Source organism: Osmerus eperlanus, chromosome 9, assembly GCF_963692335.1.
Source record: "Osmerus eperlanus chromosome 9, fOsmEpe2.1, whole genome shotgun sequence".
NCBI lineage: Eukaryota > Metazoa > Chordata > Actinopteri > Osmeriformes > Osmeridae > Osmerus > Osmerus eperlanus.
This window is the reverse complement of record NC_085026.1, coordinates 13,138,307-13,160,767: the sequence shown is the minus strand read 5'-3', so window position 1 is coordinate 13,160,767 and position 22,461 is coordinate 13,138,307. Positions and strand designations below refer to the sequence as shown.

Here is a 22,461-nt window from a genome sequence, read left to right as displayed (position 1 = left end):
CACTCACTCTCAAACCCACCCACTCACCCCCACACCCCCACACATACATGTCCCTGCCTAGCAGAGACAAATGACTGCAGGCGGCTGTTCCAGGGAGAGGGCAGGGTGGTAAAGGATGGATGAGGTATATGTGTTGCTGGGGAAGACAGGGGAATAGAGGGAGAAAGAGAGAGAGAGAGAGAGAGAGAGAGAGAGAGAGAGAGAGAGAGAGAGAGAGAGAGAGAGAGAGAGAGAGAGAGAGAGAGAGAGAGAGAGAAGGAATGGAGACAGACAGAGAGAGAGAGAGAGAGATTCAGTCATGGTCATTAATACCCGAGGTCTCCCTTCCGTCAGTTGCAGCTGTTGATCACGCTGTAACTTTGAGTCGTCCAATATTGCATCACTTCTACACTGGCCCGTGTTGCCCTGCTCGTTCCTGACAACACTCACACACATACACACACACACACATACACACACTCGCACACACACAGACATACACGCACAGCAGTTCTGGAGCTTTAGTTGTGGAATAAAATGGACTACTTCTAAAACTGAAAGCATGAAGCATGAAAGTACAATTTACTGAAGGACATCTGTGTTACTGTGGATAAACACCCCATATCAATCTCTCAGCAGATGATGACATTTATGGCTGTAACAGTTTAATGCACATATTACAGTAATATTTGTCTTTTGTGAAAATAAAGATATGCAATGCAAAGGAACAATAGGAGAGTTCAGAGAGTTTAAACAGTCTGATGCTTTTTGGCAAATCAAAGCAGCTGCGCAGGCTAAAAATACTGTTTTCATGACATTATATCCAGTAGCACACCCAGTAACAGAGTGTGGTCAGTACGTAGTGAGACATGGAATTACAGGCAGAAACCCCTGATCCCTCCCTTAGGTACGTAGTAGAGGGACGATGTAACTTCCCAACAACCTCGTCCACACGGCCATCAGAGGCATTCCACCTCAGTTGACACTCGTCCATGGAATTCTGCAAATATTCCACACTATTCTCTCAGGCCTTCTAGAGTGTCTGTCAAAAAGACTGGCATAGCGAGGCCAACCAAGTACCTTAAAACATTTAGAGAATCCAATAGAGACAAAACTATTAAACCTGATAGGAAGTCTTCAAAATATTTTCACAGCAGTCTAGCTTCAGGAGGGAAATTACAGATAGTTTATTTAGGTCAATTAGCTTTGCCATGTGTTGTGGTGTGGAGTGTGTGAAAACTTCTATTTGTTTGTCTAACTGATGGGTGATAATTTGTCATACATTTGTGTAGAGTATTTCTTCCCCTGTGTTGGAATGGTTAGTGTGTGCAACCTGCAGCTGACACCTATGTGACACACTGAGAACACACTGAATACTTCACATGACTTCAGAGTTTACTTGGCAACGACTCATGTCTGTTTAAAAGACCATGATGCAGATTACACTGGGATAGAACAATCACTTAAAACAGCTACACTAAAACATTTAATCATGTTTCTCCATCTTTAACTGTCTCCAGGAATGTGTTGCTATGTAACACTCTGTTTAACTGTAGTTCATGGGGTCATAGGGTTAAAGAGGACTGAGCCCCAGTAGAGTTGGGGTTCTATATTGGCATATTACAGAACGTACTACACTCCGTTTGTCTGTTTTATAATCAGAAATGTGAAGGTTACAATGTGACAGAAAATAGTCCAGACATTGTCACGGAAGAACGCATCTTAATAGCACATGAATATATGTATGACTATACCCAAAAAAATATTGACGACAAGGGAATTACAGAACACCATTGTGTAGCTAGAATGAAAACTGTTGTGTCGTGGAAGGGGGTGGGGACAGCGAACAAGGGCGGGTGGGGTTGAGGAGGAAAGATGTACAGGACAGTCTCGTGTCTGTTCTATAAACCTCGCCATAATCTGCGAGTGCAGCTGTTGTTGCGCATTCAGCGGAGAGCGCGCGCCTTAGGTTGGTTGATGTCGAGCCTCGCGCTGCTTGCCGCGCACTGACCCAGACCGGAGAGCTCGAGAGAGTGCACTTTTTGCTGGTTGCAAACGGAATGTTGTCGCTGTCTCAAAACGTTGGTTTCTATACGACAGTGCGACACTTCCCGTCCCTTGCCGGAGAGGACACCGTTCCACTACCATGAGTTGTCTGGATGTTATGTACCCAGCTTATGGACATTACGCACCGTATGCGCCAGCCGCTCCCGCATTCATCAACAGTTTACAGGTAAGGGAGTACTTTCAGCAAGGAACAATTGCGTAAACTAGTTTATTCTTCAAGGCATGAGAAGCACTTTGCTTTGCAAAAAGTTATTGACTATAAACAGACAGCCGTGTAAAACATTGATAGCCATTTGATTTAGTGATTCATGGCGAAATGGCAAAATCCTGTGCAAATGTTTAGTGTGACTCTTCTCCAAAAAGTCACCACCGTCTCCAATTTTTATGTGGTTTAAGTAGCTTTATTTCTTAAATTCGTTAATTAGTTGTATGGCAATTCTGCATCAGATATGAAGTAAATAAACACATCTAGCCTTTAAAATGTCAATGTATCATATTTTCTTTTTACAAAATTCAAAACTTGTCAAACAGTATAACTAGTACAGTACATTACATACAGTACAACAATATTCTGATGCTCCCTTTCTCTGTCTTTCTCTCTCTCTCAAACACACAAACACACATACACGCACACAAACATTTTGTCAATAGATACTAGCTTCTAATCTGTCCAGTTAACAACTATCTTTCCTCACCCCCTCCCAACCTGACCTCCTGCCCCCAGCTCAACCTACTGACAACCTTGTCCCAGGTTATATCTTGCTATTCTGGTTGTTCCTTGGTGTTTATGTACTTGACAGTTGTGTGAATAAGGGTTTGTGCCAAGTTCTTTGTGCTTTCTTTAAACCTTTAACCCTGTGCTCCTTTTTCAAGACACCAGTCGGTCTGAGAAGTCCCTCTCCTCAGAGCCGGGATCTCATGGACAGCATGGGGACCCCGCGTGGCCCTCCGGACGGGGTTTCGGCCCCCAGCACAGGTGCTAGATCTTCCTCTTCATCCTCCTCATCCTCCTATCCGGTGGGGCGAGCAGGGGACGGCGGGCCCAAAGGCAAACAGGAGACGCCCGACGCAGAGTACCTTACGTCACGCTGTGTCCTCTTCACCTATTACCATGGTGACATCAGCAGCGTGGTAGATGAACACTTCTCCAGAGCTCTCAGCTCGTACATGGAGGGGGAGGGCAAGAGGAGGGCAGCGGAACTGGCCACAGGTACATACACAACCACTAGTGTGTGGGTGCATGTGTTTTGGTGTGTTTGTGTGTGTCAGTTGTCAAAGAGGCCACACAGTTGACAGCCCTGCAGACTGCAGCAGTGTAACAGACAAGTGATATGAGAACACCAGAACGGAAGACAGGGTTTGTGGTGGGGCCTGATGTCCCTGGGGGTCAAAGGTCAGAGGTTAACAAGCAGAGTAGGCTGTAACTGAATCCCTTGTCGTAGCTATGGAACCGGAGCAAATATACACCTTGATTTTGATGACTATGTGCTGTGTCAAACTAAAGCCATCACAGTGTCTTCTTACGTTTGTGACCAATCAAGCAGTGGACAGTGGTATTGAAACTCCTGATGTTTTGCAAATGGAAACCCAAACAACCTCTAAACCCAAACATTGGACCAAGTCAGAGGTTGGGGGGAAACTTGGGTATCCTTGGGAGGTCCAGGATGTGGTTCAAAAATGACCTGAACAGTGGTGAAATCCCATGATAGAAATAAAAAATATGGTGGTACTGTGAGTTTCCCAGAAGGCATTGCTATTACAAAGGGGTTGGGGTTGAGATGGCCCATTGTCACTCAAAGTGTAGTGACACAGGCAGGTATTGCACTTCATAGTGTATAAGAAACATGCTTGTTTTTGGCTTACCTTAGAAAAAAATCTTATTGAGCAAGGAATTAATTACAAATGTATTAATTACCAAAATCCATCACTCCCAATTCAAAGGTCCTGTGTGTTCCTCTGCTAGCATGGCTGTATTGATCCATATAGGGATACTTTCCTTTCACGTCTCTCGCTCTCTCTCTCTCTCTCTCTCTCTCTCTCTCTCTCTCTCTCTCTCTCTCTCTCTCTCTCTCTCTCTCTCTCTCTCTCTCTCTCTCTCTCTCTCTCTCTCTCTCTCTCTCTCTCTCTCTGACTCCCTCGCTCTCCCTCTACCTACCTCTCTCTCTCTCTCTTTCTCTCTCTCTCGCTGTCTTTCCCTCTCTTTCTCTTTCCCTCTGTGTGGCCTATTCCGCCCCCCGCTCCTTCCCTCCCTCTCTCCCTCCTGTCCTCTGAACCCTCTCCCTTTCTCTCTCCCACCCTCTCTCTCTCTCCAGTTGGACATCTTCATTCAGCGCGCAGACAGTCTTCCTGCCTCACAACAGATACTATGTTTATACTCGGTCGTAAGCATAGAGCCCTGCAACCCGCCCGCCCGCCTGGCCACCATATCGCCTTCAAACGGCCCTGAGTCTGTGCGCGGTCATCTGGCCCCACAATGGAGGCTCAGTCGCTGTCTGATTTATCTGCTGCTGCAACTGCTGCTCCCCTCGCGTTTGATTAGGGCGACATTACATGGCCGGTTGGCCTGGGTGTCTTTTTTCAGAGGAATTCTAAATATAAAAGTAATGGCCTAAAAACATAAAACGGCCTCCTGACATTCTACTGGGGGCAAACGGGAGAGGGAGGGTGCCGAGACAACAACAGGTGGGGAGGGGCGCTAGCATGGGGGACAGGGGGCGAGGGGGTGGTGACTGGGGCTTGTTTGGGGGAGGGAGGAGTGTTGTGAATGTGGTGGGCTGACACAAGAGTGAGAGATGTCGCCACAACAAGTGATTTAAGGCACTGTGGCCCTCATGCTGTTTTCCTGTTTAAAGCTACCACCTTATATAGTCTGGCAGAATACGCACGGCCATGGCGATCCTTCTCTCTCGTTCTCTCTCTCCCTCTTGTTTTTGACTCTTACTCTCCCTTCTCTTTTTACCTTTTTATGTATTTGTGTTTTTTACATTCTTATTCTCTCTCTTTACTTTATCTTCCCCCTCTTCCATTCTGTCCCTCTCTGTGTCTCTCCGTCTTTCGTTTTTTTGCGTATTGACTAAATTCCCAGGAGGCTAACCCTAACCCTACAAAAGACAATCAAATATGACTAACTGCCCTGTATGTGCTCCAGCAGTCTCCACTCACCAAATACTTAAGTTGTTAAAAATGTAAAGGGTCATTCATTCCGGAAATCCTTCTTTAATAATACAGCAAACTGTATGACAAAAGTGTTATAAACTGCTAATTGTTTAATCTCCACTCTCTGTCCCATTCTTCCCCTCTCTCCCCCATCACCCCCAACTGTCCTCTCTAGACACCCCGTCTCCCAGCAGCCGACGCAGTTTCCCCCCCTCATTCTGGGACAGTAACTACCCCACGCCTCAAAGCCGGCCCCACTGTGACCAGGGGGCCCCCCACTATTCCATGGACCCCTACGCCTCTGGGATGCACCCAGGCCTCCCGCATCCGCACCCCCACCCTCACCCTCACGCCCACCCCCATGCCCACCCTCACCCCTCAGAGGGCTGGGCCTACGCCCAGAGCCAGGCCTATGGGCCCCCCCGACCCCTCCATGAACTGTACTCCCCATCGGGGCTGGAGCCTCACTACGGCTCCCTGCTCATGCCCACCGTCAGGCCCCCACACCTGGGCACCCTGCCAGGGCACTACGAGGTCAGCAAGCTAGAGCCCACATCTGCCTGGCCTGGCCTGCTGGGACCTGCGGATGTGAGCCAGACTCTGGCCCTCAACATGGATGCAGGTATGATGCCTCACGGGTTCCTGCCTGGGCTGGTTGGTCGACAGGTTGTTTCATCACTGTTTTAGTCAGTACACTTTGAATACTGTCTCATGGACAGTTTTTTTTGCTAACCAAGCAACAACATAAATAATTTCTTTCCAATGCAAACAATAAACAATAAACAAGTTTATTATAATCAACGATGCAGTATACAGTGTCATGCAGCATGTAGTTTCTCTTTATAGTTTAAAAGGAAGAACCTCATCTGCTTTGCTTTGTCTGTTTGGTTTGAGTTAGAAAGCAATTGAATGTTTGGTGTCAGGTAGCTATAGCAGCCATGACGACCGACAGCCTGATTCAAGGTGTCTCATTGTGTTGCTCACTATTGTCTCTCTGCCCTTTTTTCTTTCCTTTCTTTCTTCTCTGTCTTCTTTTCTCTCTTCTCTCTCAGGCCTTCAGCACCATAAGAAAGGCAAGGAGCTGTACTGGTTTTAACTAGCGACTCCAGACACACACAGCCGTCTCCATCCAGCCATCATTACCACAGCCAATTAGACTTGCTTCTGGACAGGTCCTATTGAACAGCCTCTTGTCCTTTATCCCTCACTCCTCCCCCACTCCTCCCTCCATCCGTCTCCCCCACCTCCCTCGCCTCCTCCTCCATCCTCGGTCCATGGTGCCAGGACTCCCTCTCTCCAGGCTTGAGTGTGTGCACCATGGAGATAAAGACCTTCTGGTGAGGATAGAGAGAGGGATAGATGGAGGAAGAGAGAGATAGAGAGAGCATTGGAGACCCGATTATGGTATGTGTGTGTTTGACTCCTCTTTTTCCCCTCTCTCCTCCTCCTGATCATCCCTCGCTCCTATCTATCGGTTCACTGGTGCAGCATGAGGGATTCTGGCATCTCGTCAGCCACACTGACCTGTTTGGACAAAAGCAGACAGACAGAAGGGAGGATGGGAGGAGGAAAAAGATGGCATAGGGACAGAACAACTTACCATCACTTTGTTACTGGATTAGTTGATTTCTCTCTCTTTCTCTCCCTCCTCTCTCTCACCATCTCCCTATCTCTGTCTCCACCACGCCATATCTCTTTCTCTCCCTCCTCTCTCTCCCCGTCTCTCTCACCATCTCCCTATCTCTGTCTTCACCACACCTTATCTCTTTTTCTCCCTCCAATCTCTCACCATCTCCCTATCTCTGTCTCCACCACGCCATATCTCTTTCTCTCCCTCCTCTCTCTCACCATCTCCCTATCTCTGTCTCCACCACACCATATCTCTTTCTCTCCCTCCTCTCTCTCACCATCTCCCTATCTCTGTCTCCACCACGCCATATCTCTTTCTCTCCCTCCTCTCTCTCCCCGTCTCTCTCACCATCTCCCTCTCTCTGTCTGTCTCTGCCTCTTTCTCCTTTGGGACTGTGGCATCCATCTCAATTTATCGGCATTTCAGGGATGTCCGTCTGGCTGTGTCCAAGACTGGGTTGTGATTGTAATCTTTATGCTGTTTCAGTTATTTCTTTTCCTGAGAAGTATTATTTATTGGTGTTTATAGTTTGTTTCTAAAACTATATTTTGATTTGGCCAGTGATCTGAAAATACTGTGGTTAAGCCAGTTTTCTTTCTTGTGACAATTGATGGAGAAGATTGTCAATGTGTTGAACAAAATTAACTGAAGCATGTATTTAAACATATATCTCAGTTTGAGATTTGTTTCAAAACGTGATTTCAAATGTAAACATATCAAGCTTTACCACAGCTGATCTGCTCAGAATCCCAGAGACTGGAGATTCTCACAGCAACTGTTATCATTCAACATGTTCCTTTAATGTTTTATTTTCGTTTCTTTTGTTGTTACACATGATTGTGAATGTTTTGAATTTGGACCGTAGTCTTGTTCTGATATGTTATTCATGGTGTCCTTTCTCTGGCCTTTGTTAAAAAAGAATATGATTGTCAATAAATATTTTTATGATAATTTCAGGTTTTTATCTTCAGTGCCATGATCAAAAAAATCAGGTTGTGTATGGGAAGAAAACATGAATAGTAAGCCTAAGACAAGATCTTGCATCAATAATGATATGGAATGTCATATTACACATCAGTGTATGTGCACCGCATCACTCATCCTCACTTGATCAAATCATGGTTGAAACTCCCAGGACTGCCCATCCCCCTCATCACCTAGTGGTGCCTCTGAGACAGGTGAACAGAAACATTAATGGCTCCAATCGTGAAAATAATGTTTTTAGACATGCCTTACTGAACAAGGTAGTGAAGTTATTCTAGTAAACATAGTCACCAGTGACCTCCGTGTAACATTTTCAATGTGAATTATTTGAATTATTACCTGAATCACTCTGGAGAAAGTGTCTGCTAAGTGAATAAATGCACACATTTGAATGCAATACCTTCAACAGGGTTGCAGTCCTGCATATAAGTTCCTAATCACTTTCAATTGAAAACACTTCCATTTACATTCCAACCCAGATTCACAGTTTGTCACCTTGAAAGTGGGAACGAGTTGGGAATGCCAATCATGTGTAATGGGAGAACGCCCCAACCATTCCAGCTATGCGCAAGTGTCTGCTCTGTTATTGACCCAATAATCAAATGGTGTTGAGGTATGGCAGTGGCGCAGTGGTCACTGACTAACATTACTGTAGGCCCTCCCCCGGCGAGGACGCCAGAGATGTGATTGCCTCTAAGCTGCCTCTAAGCTGGGGAAACACATGCAGAGTAATGAAATTAGGCAAAGTTTACAAGAGGTCCGCTTTGCTCCTAGTGACGGCCATAGTGCCACAACTGCAATCACTGATGCCAACAAACAAGGACAGTGTGACCCTTCTGGTTAGTCTGTGTCATTAAAGGAAAGATGACTCGAGTTGTTGAGATGGTAAAAATGCCTCTCCAGTGGGCGTATGTAATGATGTCATATTTCAATGTACTCTTTAACTGTAACAGCACATGATTCTGGTGCCCCAATTAGAACAGTGGACGAGACCTGGTCACAGCCATTCTGTACACGACATCCTACACATGTAGGCACTGTAGGTTGTCTGAACCCTGAGGAGTAGATCAAATAGGATCTCACCAGCAGAGGGCAGCACTGTCAAAGGGGTTCACAGTTTTTTTGTGACCCCTGGTGGATGAAACATATAGTGCATAGTTGTCTACATCCTCTTCAGGCTGGGAAAGGGCTCACTATCTGTGTGATCTGGATGAGGTGACCTACCAGCAGGGCAGAGATACAAGATGCCCTCTCGGATTGGTCAGTTTAGGCAGCTCTCTGAGCACCATCTTGGGTGAACACGGTTTACAAGGAACCCTGAACCATTTTTGCCCTCCTGAGAATGCCTGGGGAAGATGCCTAGAGCGAAACCCCATGTACAGTTAACCATGTACTGCATGTAGTCTCAGCCACCAGAGGACGCAACAAATCCCAAACACCAGGACTGTGCTGCCCTCTGCTGGCGAGATCCTATTCATCCTGCTGACGTAATCATACGAACCCACAGATGACCTGTTACTGAAAGAACCAGTCTGCTGTTAGCCATAATCATCATGTGTCTGAATTGGTCATTTATTCTTGTCATTGGGTCTACACAGCACATTTGAAGGAGGTTTACTTTTGGTGCCCTTTCAGGGAACTTTTTTAGGTCATCAGGTCTTACTAATCTAAACTCCCCTAATACTTCCAGTTATGGTTTGCTGAAAAGAGATAGAAACCTAGGACAGATCTGTGGTCAGTCTGACCATGTGAGCACCTGACACTGAGATGAGAAACAAGGTCAGGAACCTTGTGATTTCTTACATTTAGTCATATCCAGAGCGACTTACAGTAAGTACAGGGACATTTCCCCGAAGCAAGTAGGGTGAAGTGCCTTGCCCAAGGACACAACGTCATTTTGCATGGCCGGAATCGAACCAGCAACCTTCCGATTGGTAGCCCGATTCCCTAACCGCTCAGCCATCTGACACTCCGATACACACTTGATAACCTACTGACAAGCAGTTTCATAAAAATATATAATTGTGTTTGATTAGCCTCTTGTCCATATGAGCTAAGAGTCCCTTTGATGCCAATTCGATATTGAATGTCAGCTCCATATATTTAGTGGTATATAATATAATGACCTGCTTCCACTCTCTTCCATCTCAGTCCGCATTCTCAGCCTGAGATTTCAGTTGATGTTTAATAGAATTTTGACAAATGTGATACTCTGTGTGTATAAAGTTTATAACCAATGCAGTAGCCTTCTAGTCAGGTGATTCAGTCTTTTGGTCGCCTGCCAACCTAAGAATACCAGGAAACCAAGGTTTCCTGAGTTCATTGAACAAAGTTCATGAGGTTTTTCATTACAGTCAACTGTGGGTGTTTATGTGTATGTGTGGTAGCTCCACTGTAACACTGTACAACTCTGGTGGTCTCGCTTTGTGTCAAAATGTCACTTCCTGTGGGTGAGGTGATATCAGACCTCCAGAAATTCTGCTCTCAATATTCAAATGGTATGTCAGTGTAAACATGTCTTCAACATTATGAACTAATTTGTGTGAAAATGTATCTTAGAACAGTTATACATGTTGTTTATGGTGATCATTTTGCAGCTGATATTTGAATAATCAATCAGGTTCAGATTCAATTCAGTGTTGTAAAATTGAAAATCGTGTTAGACAACAAGCTGTCCAGGACATACTGTTTGTAAGCGATATTCGCATGGGGGAGGCATTTATGAGTGTGGGGCTGAATGCTGACAAGGCTCTGAACATGTGACATGCAGTTATCAAGAAAAAGTGTGTTTAATGAGTTCACTGACATGAGTGTTATAGGATATTTTGTATATATTTTTTGTAATGTTTTACAGTATGTGGTTTTGTCTTGTGACTGAATGACACATCAGGAATCATTCCCTTTCTGCATCTCCTTCTATGACTGCATGAATCTACCTTAAGTCACCAAGGCTGCTCACTAAAGCTCTGCTATATTCTAAATCATCCTGCAGGGAGGACTGTGTGAATATAGTTAACGGCTGAATTAAATAGCTCAAATGACAGGGGGACGAAATCCTATCTGGGCTCTGAATAGTACACTGAACTGAGTGAATTGCCCTGAATTTAAAATAGAAAGAACAATTCAGATTGAATCTACAGTAAAAGCACATGGATTAGGCTGCAAACAGGAAATGTGATTGAGATAACAGGAAGTGGTGATCTGTCATTGATGGAAACAGAATGAGATGACTCAAGGTTTGAACTCCCAGACAAGATGTATTCTGCATAGGCAGTGAGGTTAATTATATGGTTTAAAAAAAGGCAAAGTCAAAAGCAATTCAGTCAGAGATTCTCTTGACAATTAAAACTAACAAAAATGTGGATGAAGACAAAAAATGTATGAGAATATATATTGTATATATACACACATATGTACATGTATATACATATACATACATACAAAGAGAGAAATAACATTTAGTCATACAATGGTAGTGAACACTGGGACCAAACCAAGCTTTGCGTACACCACAGTTTCCCCTGCTGCCATGTGGTTTAGTGATGGAAGGATACTACCCACGTAACATTTCAGAGAAATGTTACAGAAGAACAAGAAAAGATGTATACGGGATTTTTTGTCAGCATTCTTTGTCGAGTTGCCGTTATAATGTAACGAAGCTACAAATCAGATGAATGGGCTTGTATTATAATATTGTGGGTTGTGAGGATTGTGTTAGTCTGCGTGCACAGCATGTTTGTGTGTGTGCCTTATCTCTGCTTGTGTGGGGACTGTGTACTATCTCTCTCTCTCTCTCTCTCTCTCTCTCTCTCTCTCTCTCTCTCTCTCTCTCTCCTCTCTCTCTCTCTATATATTTGGTTCCTCTTCAGTCAAACTTCCCCAAGAACACCTGTGGCTGAAGAGAAATCTTCTGCAGCATGTGAGTCGCACTGCCCGGAAATATGCAGGAAACTTCCCCTTGTTTGGACTGGAAGAAAGTTGGAAGACCCTCCGGACACACACACACACACACACACACACACTATACCACCACCACTATAACAAACACAGTCAAACCACTTACAGTTAAAGACATGGGAATTTCTGTAAAAGATGTTTGGTCAATTGCTATTGTTATCTCTCTTTGGTCCAAAAAGCCACAGCAAAATAATGCATGGATGGTAATGACATTGTTGAAACATAAGACCAGGGATTGATGATTAAAAAGTAATTTTGAGAATTTGAACAAGCAGGTCTTCCTCAGATCTGGGTAAGGGGGGAGATTATGTCATCCAAATGTTGCCTTCCTGACACAATAATCTATTTGTCATGCAACAGTCTTGTGCTAATACCACCACAAACCACACATTTCTCCCTCTCTCTCTGCCTGTGTAATTGGTGTTTTAGGAGATTAAAGTGCTGCAACTCTTTATGTGGTCTCACAGATTGAACAAACAAGCACCAGTAGGAGCTTCTGTCCAAGAACACATTGCTTTTTGTACTGCACTACAAAATTGTATCTTGTACATTTGTATTGTTTGTAATATTTGTATTTTTGTATTTTTATATTGTAATTTACGGCAACTTATATTTTATTGTATATTTAATTCAATTCTAATCCCACTTAGTACTGCTAGTTTATGTACCCTTAGTATAGATAGTCCACATATTTAAATTTTAGGTCCCTATATGTTTATTGTATGCACCTTCCTGCCAAAGAAAATTCTTTGTCTGTGCAAACTTTCATGGCGAATAAATCCCATTCTGATTCTGAAGAACCCACCAGACTGTCTGTCTGTTCCCCCATGTTCCCTCTCTCTCGCTGTCTCTCTCTCTCGCTCTCTCTCTCTCTCTGTTTCCTCCTTTCATTTTCCTGTCTTCCCCATGCCAATGTTTATGACAGACAGACCATCGAGCACCTGACACACTGCGATATAAGTGTGTGTATCTGTATATATAAGAGCAGCACCCAGACAAAATCTCTATCCATTGCAGGTGGTTTCTAGACGTGTTACCTCAACTTCCACCGCAAACAGAAAGGTAAGCAGCAGCCATACTTCACACTCACTACACATTCATATACATGAAGACACACATACACACTTACTAGTTTCCTGTAACTTTCAGATGCCGAGTGATTACAAAACCTTGATTGAGAATGAGGAGAAAGAGATATAATTATAATCAAAGAGCTACAATTAAACATTGAACGAAAGAATCGTAAAAGTATGCACCTGTGAGAAAATCAAGAAAGACTATTTAAGGAGACTTTCAAATCTCAAACCCTCTTACCCTCTTACCTCAGTCAACCATTTTTGCCTCCTCTCCTGCCTCCACCAGAATGAAGCTGTTGGTTGTTGTTGCTGCCGTTCTGGTGGCGGCGAGTGCTGCCAGTCTCTCTTTGGAGGACCTAGAGTTCCACGCCTGGAAGCTGAAGTATGGTAAGAGACCTGCCGTCTCACACGCTCCTCCACTCCTTATCTCTATGGCTCTCTTAAGGACAGACGTCTTCATCTTTCACCCAGTCTATTTATCTCTTGCAACAATATTGTCTGTATTGGCAGAAGAACTGCAGATTTTGTGGTGTGCCCCAGACAGCCACAATGTTGTGATTGACTAAATCTTGATTCACTAACCACTGGAGAACCTCCTGCCTCTAAATCATGATCTTTACATAACTGCTACGTCCAATGCTCTGTTTTACCTGAAATAAACGACCATTCAACCCCACTCTTGTTTTGAATATTGCTAACCAGTTATGAACAGAGGTATAAAAGACCAGACCAACACCTGGTCCAGCTGGAGGGCATACAGCCCCGTTTCACTGCTGATTTCAGAAGTTAAATTCTATTAGCTGGTCTTAGAATGTAACAAGCTGGTCTTCTGACTCTACATTTTGTTTGTGTGTGTGTTTGTGTGTGTGTTTGTGTGTGTCCAGGAAAGATATATACCTCCCCAGCAGAGGAGGCCCAGCGCAGGCTCACCTGGATCTCCAACCGCAAGCTGGTGCTGGTCCATAATATGCTGGCAGACCAGGGCATTAAGTCCTATTACCTGGGCATGACCTTCTTTGCTGACATGGTGGGTTGTACTCAGTAGAGCCAAACAAATGTAATAATTTAACTCGTTTATCTTTGTAAGTGCATGAAACATCTTTGGATCTGAGCTGTCCATGCATGGAATCTCATCTCTTCTCTCCGAGGATTTTTGGGTCATTTTTGTCTGATGATGCTCTGTGGTTCAAACGCTGATTGTACCCTTCCAGGAAAACGAGGAGTACAGACGTCTCATCTCCCAGGGCTGCCTGGGCTCCTTCAACTCTTCTGCCCCCCGCAGAGGCTCCGCCTTCCTCCCACAGGCAGGGGGCCACGCTGAGCTGCCCAACAATGTGGACTGGAGGGACAAGGGCTACGTTACCGATGTCAAGGACCAGAAAGACTGTGGCTCGTGCTGGGCTTTCAGCACGGTAAGATGTTGATTGAGGGAGAGAGGGAAGGAAACGAACCACTGTAGGGTTTGGGTGAAGGAGGGGCAAGGTGAAAAGGCTTCCTTCATATATAAATACATGATATTGTGTATGGTATGTTATGTACTGTATATTTATGTATATCTTACCTTTCCCACTTGCTCACCCATTGGCCAATTCCCTATCTCTCTCTCACTCTTTTCCCTTTTTCTATTTCTCCCTCTCAGACGGGTTCCTTGGAGGGACAGACTTACAGGAAGACCCAGAAGCTGGTGTCGCTCAGCGAACAGCAGCTGGTGGACTGTTCCGGTAGTTATGGAAACATGGGTTGCATGGGCGGCCTCATGGACCAGGCCTTCCAGTACATCAAGGACAACGGAGGCCTGGACACTGAGGATTCGTACCCCTACGAGGCTGAGGTGGGTGGTGGAAACACACACACACCCACGTACACTCCTCACTCACTCAATCAATCATAGACACACACGAAACAGTGTGCAGGACCAGACTAGTCTTACCTAAGTTAATTTAAGTTGTGTTGACGCAGTGCAATACAGACATCTAGTGGATAGCTTTGGTGATGCACCTCTGCACCTAAACTTTCCACGTTGTACTCCAAACACTCGATTGAATAATATTCCCTTACACACTTACAGAAGGATTGGATTGTGATATTCTGTTAAATAAATGTCAAGAAAAAATTACACAAAACACACCATACACTTAATAGTTGAACAAACATGAACTCTTCCACACCCAGGATGGCCAGTGCCGTTACAAGCCCGAAAGCATTGGTGCCACCTGCACCGGCTTTGTGGACATTACATCTGGTGACGAGAGCGCCCTACAGGAAGCTGTGGCTACTATTGGACCTGTGTCTGTTGCCATTGACGCAGGACACTCCTCCTTCCAGCTTTACGAATCAGGTTAGAGATACAGATACAGTAACTGGGTTATCAGATTGAAGTGACCTCTAGCACGAGCAAATGTGTGTCAAAGTACATGACTTTGCCATGTCGTCTGAAAAGATAAGACTAACTGATGTGAACACCCCATAATGTTCAATCATAAATTAGTCACATGCACAGTGTCCCTTAGACATTAACAAACTTTGATTGAAGCAATAGTTTGGTCAGTATAAAGTAGGGTATTTGTGTGTGTTTGTGGACAAATAAATGTAGTGTTGGTGCTGTGTGTTTGGGGACAAGGTAGTAGTGTTGGTGCTGTGTGTTTGGGAACAAGGTAGTAGTGTTGGTGCTGTGTGTTTGGGGACAAGGTAGTAGTGTTGGTGCTGTGTGTTTGGGGACAAGGTAGTAGTGTTGGTGCTGTGTGTTTGGGGACAAGGTAGTAGTGTTGGTGCTGACACTTAGTGGTTGGTTGTTGGCTCCTCTCCCAGGTGTGTATGATGAGCCTGAATGCAGCAGCTCCGAGCTGGACCATGGTGTTCTGGCTGTGGGCTATGGCACTGACAACGAACAGGACTACTGGATGGTGAAGAACAGGTAACACACATATACACACACACACAAGTCAAGAGACCCATTATTTAAAATGCTGATGATTCCAACAATGGATTGACAAATATTGTTCAATCTCTCTCGAAAGGTCTCACTAAGTTGTAATATGTCTTTGTTTGGGTGGTGTCTAGCTGGGGCTTGAGTTGGGGATCCAAGGGCTACATCATGATGACCAGGAACAAGCAGAACCAGTGTGGCATTGCCACCGCAGCCAGCTACCCTCTGGTCTGAGGGTAAGTCTGGAGACACTCTGCAGGGAAACCAGTGGAGCTCCAAAAGAGGCAGCTCTTTAGACATGAAGACAAATAAAACGCACCTAATGTACTGACTACATACGTGTATAATGTTGCCTTCGCAGATGATTCAGGAGCACCACTACGTGAGACCCATGGAGGAGAAGATTAAATAAATCATTCAATGTAATTTCATAGAAATTTAAATCTGACTAATTCTTGTAAGTAGGCAGTTTTCCGAGTCCGTTCTCCATACCTCCAGGAGACATTTATGCACTTAAAGCCATGTGGGCACCCAAACTGTACTGTAAGCTTCATGAATGGAAATAAATGCAGAGATGTAAAACTACTAACGTTAAAAAAACATGTCCTTTTGTGCACATGCTGGCTGTTGAATGATTGTCCGACACATTGTAGACAGCTCATCTGTGTGGTGTGCTTAAACTTAAATAGAAGAGGATTTAAAAGTAAGGTTACAGAAAGTGTGAGTGGGTTGCTGAGTGGATTGATTGTACCATGTCCTGGGCCTCACCTATTCAAGGAAAGCCATTCCCTTGTTTAACCAGGCTTAGTCTGTCATGTCTGTCAACCAATCATATGTCACCTCTAGGATCTGGAAAAGTACCTTGGCAGAACCTGAGAGGAACACCTATAAACACACAATGCCTTTATAGTAGTAACATACAGAAACACTTGACTGATTATGAATTGATGATAAACGTTTTGTACATAGGCGTAATTCTATGGGGGGACAGGGGGACACGTACCTCCAATATTTGATCATACTATATGATTATGCAATATCGATGTGACTGCTAGTACGTCTTTCTTTCCCACTACGAAAAAATCCCGGCCGGTCCATTTCCCAAATCCATTCGACTTACATTTACATTTATTCATTTAGCAGACGCTTTTATCCAAAGCGACTTCCAAGAGAGAGCTTTACAAAGTGCATAGGTCACTGATAACAACAAGATAGCCCCAATAGCCCATTGCGGGTAGCCAAAACATGAAGCACATATTGTGAACAACCAAAATAAGTGCCAAAGGGAAGAACCACAAGAGCATGTACTTGCCTTACACTATACATTAACTAAACCTATTTCTCCTGAAATCCACGTCATGTTTTTCCTATACCTTTGTGCTCTTGTGCACCATCAATGAGTGAGTTACGAGGACAAAATCAGACAGACATTTGGCAAATATTTATGGATGGTAAATATCCTGTATTTGGCAAACATAAACCCTTAGGTAATTAATTTCACTAGAATTTCGAATTGTAAAATCTGTGGGTGTGACTGAGAACTATAAGAACAGGAGAAACCGTGAACCATAATATTCACTCACTTGTCATCACCTTCACATACTGCTTCAGTTTCATTTGGAGAGCAAGGTATGGTATGCCTTTTTAGTGCATCTGTGATTGTTTAGAGGAGAGAGAGGAGAGACAGAGTTAGAGCAATATGTAAATACCCACGGATACAATACCCATAGAACTCTACAGTAGACAGGGGTAGTGGTACATACCATAGGTTGGTGGTTGATAGGGTATATATATTCAGGGGTAGATACAGTAAGTGAGGGTGTATATGTGACGGAGTACATATTGTGTGAACAGGTGCAGTGGTTGTTATATAGAGTTGATAGCTGAGAGTGTACAGGTTCAGGGGTAGACAGGTTAGAGTAGACAGGTTCAGGGGTATACAGTTAGGTCCATAAATATTTGGACATTGACACAATTTTCATCATTTTGGCTCTGTATACCACCACAATGGATTTGAAATGAAACAATCAAGATGTGCTTTAAGTGCAGACTTTCAGCTTTAATTTCAGGGTATTTACATCCAAATCAGGTGAACGGTGTAGGAATTACAACACATTTTATATGTGGCCCCCCCCTTTTTAAGGGACCAAAAAGGGACCTGCCACTTTTAATACTTGGTTGCAAATCCTTTGCAGTCAATGACAGCCTGAAGTCTGGAACCCATAGACATCACCAGACGCTGGGTTTTGTCCCTGGTGATGCTCTGCCAGGCCTCTACTGCAACTGTCTTCAGTTCCTGCTTGTTCTTGGGGCATTTTCCCTTCAGTTTTGTCTTTAGCAAGTGAAATGCATGCTCAATTGGATTTAGGTCAGGTGATTGACTTGGCCATTGCAGAACATTCCACTTCTTTGCCTTAAAAAACTCTTTGGTTGCTTTCGCAGTACGCTTCGGGTCATTGTCCATCTGCACTGTGAAGCGCCGTCCTATGAGTTCTGAAGCATTTGGCTGAATCTGAGCAGATAATATTGCCAGAAACACTTCAGAATTCATCCTACTGCTTTTGTCAGCAGTCACATCATCGATAAATACAAGGGAATCAGTTCCATTGGCAGCCATACATGCCCACGCCATAACACTACCTCCACCATGCTTCACTGATGAGGTGGTATGCTTTGGATCATGAGCAGTTCCTTCCCTTCTCCATACTCTTCTCTTCCCATCATTCTGGTACAAGTTGATCTTGGTCTCATCTGTCCATAGGATGTTGTTCCAGAACTGTACAGGCTCTTTTAGATGTTTTTTGGCAAACTCTAATCTGGTCTTCCTGTTTTTGAGACTCACCAATGGTTTACATCTTGTGGTGAACCCTCTGTATTTACTCTGGTGAAGTCTTCTCTTAATTTTTGACTTTGACACAGATACGCCTACCTCCTGGAGAGTGTTCTTGATCTGGCCAACTGTTGTGAAGGGGTTTTTCTTCACCAGGGAAAGAATTCTTCTGTCATCCACCACAGTTGTTTTCCGTGGTCTTCCGGGTCTTTTGGTGTTGCTGAGCTCACCAGTGCGTTCTTTCTTTTTAAGAATGTACCAAACAGTTGATTGAGCCACACCTAATGTTTTTGCTATCTCTCTGATAGGTTTGTTTAGATTTTTCAGCCTAACGATGGCTTGCTTCACTGATGGTGACAGCTCTTTGGACTTCATATTGAGAGTTGACAGCAACAGATTCCAAACACAAATACCATACTTGAAATGAACTCTAGACCTTTTATCTGCTCCTTGTCAATGAAATAACGAACTCCCATGAGGGAATAACATACACCTGGCCATGGAACAGCTGAGCAGCCAATTGTCCAATTACTTTTGGTTAAAAAGGCGGGGGCCACATATAAAATGTATTGTAATTCCTACACCGTTCACCTGATTTGGATGTACATACCCTGAAATTAAAGCTGAAAGTCTGCACTTAAAGCACATCTTGATTGTTTCATTTCAAATCCATTGTGGTGGTATACAGAGCCAAAATGATGAAAATTGTGTCAATGTCCAAATATTTATGGACCTAACTGTATATAGGGCAGATAGGTGAGGGTGTGTAGGTGCAGGGGGGGGAGATATACGGTTGATAGGTGGGGGGTGTGTACAGGTGTAGGGCAGCAGGGGTAGGTATAGGGTAGATAGGTGAGGGTGTGTAGCTGCAGAGATAGATAGTTGATAGGTGATGAGTAGGCAGGCTTGGTGTGAAGTGTCTCTGTCTCTCCAGGATGCAGTCTGTGGCGCTCCTGGTGGTCCTGGTTCTCTCTGTGGCATTCGTCATCTCCAAACCAGTAGCCAAGGATGGTGGGGCGAATGTAGACAAAGAGTTTGAGGCCTGGAAGATTCAGTTTGGTGAGATGCTCTCAACACTCCTGATTCAGTATAACATTTAGAGTAAAATAATTGAATAATTGAATGAACTAGTACTATTTCTTTTTCTTTTACAATTTCAAAATGAGGCAGAAAACCATATATATAGTTTTAGATGTTCATTCAGACCAGCTGTGCTCTTTACAGGGAAGACGTATGCTTCAGCAGAGGAGGAGTCCAGACGGAAGTCTTTCTGGTTGGTCAACAAGAAGACGATTGAGGAACACAACAAGCGAGCTGAGAATGGACTAGAATCCTACACAATGGGCCTCAACTTCTTCTCTGATTTGGTAAAGCAGACATCTTTGGTACCACAACTTTCATAGATATACACACGTTTTCCTTAAAAAAAGAATATTCCTACTTCCAATTTCTTCTAAGATGAACAGTACTGAAGAAGATGTTGTCATTTTCCTGAGTGTCTGTGTTTTTCTGACTTTCTATAGGAGAGTCAGGAGATCCCGATGGGTCTCAAGCTACTTCAAGGAGCCCCTTCTGGATCTCAGCTTAACAAACAGCTAGTAAAGTTTATCCTCAATTTCCTGTATGTTTGTATATGTATGTAAGATGTCATACAGTATTAATGTCACTTCCTATTTCAACATTATGTATAGAGTCGAATACGTGTAAGAAGGTCAAGAAAACCTCCCCAATGGCCAACTGACAATAAGGTCTGAACCAATATACTGCACTCATTGATTCATGAATCCAAAGCTAAACTCTTGCTTGAGTGTTAGTTATTTTGTGTGTTTCAATTACTTGATAAGTGCCTCTGAAGTTCCCGTAATGTCTGAATGTTTTGCTATTCCCAATGTTTCCATTTTGACAAACAGCCAAACAGGCCTAAGCCTCCTCATCCACCCCCGCACCACATGGTACGATCCATCTCAATTTGAACAAAAAGTTTATGTCGCGATCATACTTGTCTGTTATAAATTTTGAGATGCACTTTATAACTACCCTGTAATGTGACCCATAGCCAGAACTTCATCAGGGGAATCAAGTCAAACGTATGACAGTGTTCTCCTCACATTGGTGTTTGAGTTGTACCTGATTATCCCTGCTTTTCTTCCACAGCTTCCGGAAGATGCTCACCCACCCCCATCCCAGATAGTATGATCCACTCACACCCCTTCACACACTCCCTAAAACCATACATCAAACAAATCACTAACAAATAATACAATTAAATGCAAAACCTTTGAAATCATGCAAACCAGATTGTGTATCTATTCTAAACATATTTATGATCATAACACTAATAGTGTTTTGTGACAAAACATTTCCGTGTGTGTCTGCCTTGTCTAATAGCCCACAAAACCTGAGCCCATACCATTTGACGATGAGGTATGGCCTTACCCACTTATAATTTAAGATCTTTAATCCATACATCCACAGTACATCTTATTTTAACACTGTCATGATGAAATAAACCCCCTTTGCTTTCTCTTCATCGAAGTAGAACTGTTGCCTGCTAATATTGTGTTTGATCAACTGTTTTTTCTGACAGGAGATGCTTTTCCCGCACCACCTGAACAACCACCCATTCCATTCAGATGAAAAGGTAGGACCATGGCCCACTTACCTACATTTGCATTTATCCATCCATTTTCACTCGCTGGCTTGATATACCCACCCTCACCTTCTCTTTATTTCCCTCTCCCACTCTGTCTCTATCTTCCTGCAATGTTATGATCACTGCAGTCTGTTAGAAATAACAATAATACTTAGATTGAACAGTCTACAATATGATGAACCCACCTTTAATGTGACCTCTGGCAAACAGCCAGAACTTCATCATGGAAATCAAGTCAAACGTATGACAGTGTTCTCCTCACATTGGTGTTTGAGTTGTTCCTGATTATCCCTGCTTTTCTTCCACAGCTTCCGGAAGATGCTCACCCACCCCCATCCCAGATAGTATGATCCACTCACACTCCTTCACACACTCCCTAAAACCATACATCAAACAAACCACTAACAAATAATAAAAAACAGATGCAAAACCTTTGAAATCAATACAAACCAGATTGTGTATCTATTCTAAACATATTTATGATCATAACACTAATAACCTTTTATGACAAAACATTTTTGCGTGTGTCTGCCTTTTCTAACAGCCCACAACACCTGAGCCCATACGATTTGATGAGAAGGTATGGCCTTACCCACTTATAAAAGCTGTTTAATCCATACATCCACAGTACATCTTGTTCTAACACTGTCATGATGAAATAAACCCCCTTTGCTTTCTATTCATCGAAGTAAAACTGTTGCCTGCTAATATTGTGTTTGATCAACTGTTTTTTCCGACAGGAGGACCTTTTCCCGCACCACCTGAACAACCGTCCATTCCATTCACATGAATAGGCATGACCATGGCCCACTTATCTCCACTCTGATCCCTCCATCCATTTTGTCCCTTATATGGCAATATAAACTCTGTCTTGCTCTCTTCCACTCTCTCTTATCTTCCTGTCTTTCTCTCACCATCCCTTGCTCTTTTCTTATCTATTATTCCCCTGTCTCTTTCTGGAGCATCACATGGTGCACCCTCCACATCATCTTTCCTCATCCTAACAAGAAGCCTGACTTTGTTGTGTGAAACATTTGGGAACTAAATTGTTTGGCCCATTGTGTCGTGTTGTAAACACAGTAAACACACTGATCGTTCAATGCGCTGGTCAATGTTTGGATGTGAAATTTTAATAAAATATATATGCATGTTGATGTGTAAAATGTGATTTCAACATTTGAAACAAAACCTTCTGTTTGTTGT

General features: G+C 43.6%; 3 protein-coding genes across 7 annotated transcripts; all 3 read left to right on the top strand.

Moving 5' to 3' along the window:
* Positions 1 to 1,884: 1,884 nt before the first annotated feature.
* Positions 1,885 to 7,783, top strand: vgll2b (vestigial-like family member 2b). Of its 5 annotated transcripts, XR_009931391.1 has the most exons (7): positions 1,885 to 2,212; positions 2,771 to 2,797; positions 2,920 to 3,256; positions 4,359 to 4,427; positions 5,378 to 5,824; positions 6,255 to 6,539; positions 6,691 to 7,783. XR_009931391.1 is itself a non-coding variant. In XM_062469859.1 (6 exons), exons 1-6 carry the CDS (start codon positions 2,126 to 2,128, stop codon positions 6,296 to 6,298), a joined length of 1,011 nt encoding a protein of 336 aa, XP_062325843.1. In that variant the 5' UTR covers positions 1,885 to 2,125; the 3' UTR covers positions 6,299 to 7,783. The 5 variants fall into 5 exon arrangements, 4 of the variants coding, with proteins under 4 accessions (XP_062325843.1, XP_062325845.1, XP_062325846.1 ...); XM_062469859.1 differs by having other exon boundaries at positions 6,255 to 7,783; XM_062469861.1 differs by lacking the exon at positions 2,771 to 2,797 and having other exon boundaries at positions 6,255 to 7,783.
* A 5,352-nt stretch (positions 7,784 to 13,135) lies between these two features.
* LOC134026858 (procathepsin L-like) lies at positions 13,136 to 16,360 on the top strand. The gene is made up of 8 exons (XM_062469857.1): positions 13,136 to 13,236; positions 13,734 to 13,876; positions 14,061 to 14,261; positions 14,489 to 14,680; positions 15,022 to 15,187; positions 15,658 to 15,763; positions 15,910 to 16,011; positions 16,137 to 16,360. Exons 1-7 carry the CDS (start codon positions 13,137 to 13,139, stop codon positions 16,007 to 16,009), a joined length of 1,008 nt encoding a protein of 335 aa, XP_062325841.1. The 5' UTR covers position 13,136; the 3' UTR covers positions 16,010 to 16,011; positions 16,137 to 16,360.
* A 934-nt stretch (positions 16,361 to 17,294) lies between these two features.
* On the top strand, positions 17,295 to 21,871 carry LOC134026659 (cystein proteinase inhibitor protein salarin-like). The gene is made up of 11 exons (XM_062469550.1): positions 17,295 to 17,404; positions 19,540 to 19,664; positions 19,830 to 19,972; positions 20,129 to 20,203; positions 20,297 to 20,353; positions 20,516 to 20,557; positions 20,760 to 20,795; positions 20,994 to 21,029; positions 21,193 to 21,246; positions 21,567 to 21,602; positions 21,803 to 21,871. The coding sequence occupies exons 2-11, from the start codon at positions 19,541 to 19,543 to the stop codon at positions 21,869 to 21,871; spliced, it is 672 nt and encodes a 223-aa protein (XP_062325534.1). The 5' UTR covers positions 17,295 to 17,404; position 19,540.
* Positions 21,872 to 22,461: the final 590 nt, after the last annotated feature.

Excerpts from the sequence above, each read along its gene's own strand:
- LOC134026858 (XM_062469857.1), top strand. The coding sequence starts at position 13,137 with ATGAAGCTGTTGGTTGTTGTTGCTGCCGTTCTGGTGGCGGCGAGTGCT. Across the intron at positions 14,262-14,488 it reads CGTGCTGGGCTTTCAGCACG|ACGGGTTCCTTGGAGGGACA; the intron begins GTAAGATGTTGA and ends TCTCCCTCTCAG. Across the intron at positions 15,188-15,657 it reads CTTCCAGCTTTACGAATCAG|GTGTGTATGATGAGCCTGAA; the intron begins GTTAGAGATACA and ends CTCCTCTCCCAG.
- LOC134026659 (XM_062469550.1), top strand. The coding sequence starts at position 19,541 with ATGCAGTCTGTGGCGCTCCTGGTGGTCCTGGTTCTCTCTGTGGCATTC. Across the intron at positions 19,973-20,128 it reads TCAACTTCTTCTCTGATTTG|GAGAGTCAGGAGATCCCGAT; the intron begins GTAAAGCAGACA and ends GACTTTCTATAG. Across the intron at positions 20,558-20,759 it reads ATCCACCCCCGCACCACATG|CTTCCGGAAGATGCTCACCC; the intron begins GTACGATCCATC and ends TTTCTTCCACAG.
- vgll2b (XM_062469859.1), top strand. The coding sequence starts at position 2,126 with ATGAGTTGTCTGGATGTTATGTACCCAGCTTATGGACATTACGCACCG. Across the intron at positions 2,213-2,770 it reads CATTCATCAACAGTTTACAG|CTCAACCTACTGACAACCTT; the intron begins GTAAGGGAGTAC and ends TCCTGCCCCCAG. Across the intron at positions 2,798-2,919 it reads TACTGACAACCTTGTCCCAG|ACACCAGTCGGTCTGAGAAG; the intron begins GTTATATCTTGC and ends TCCTTTTTCAAG.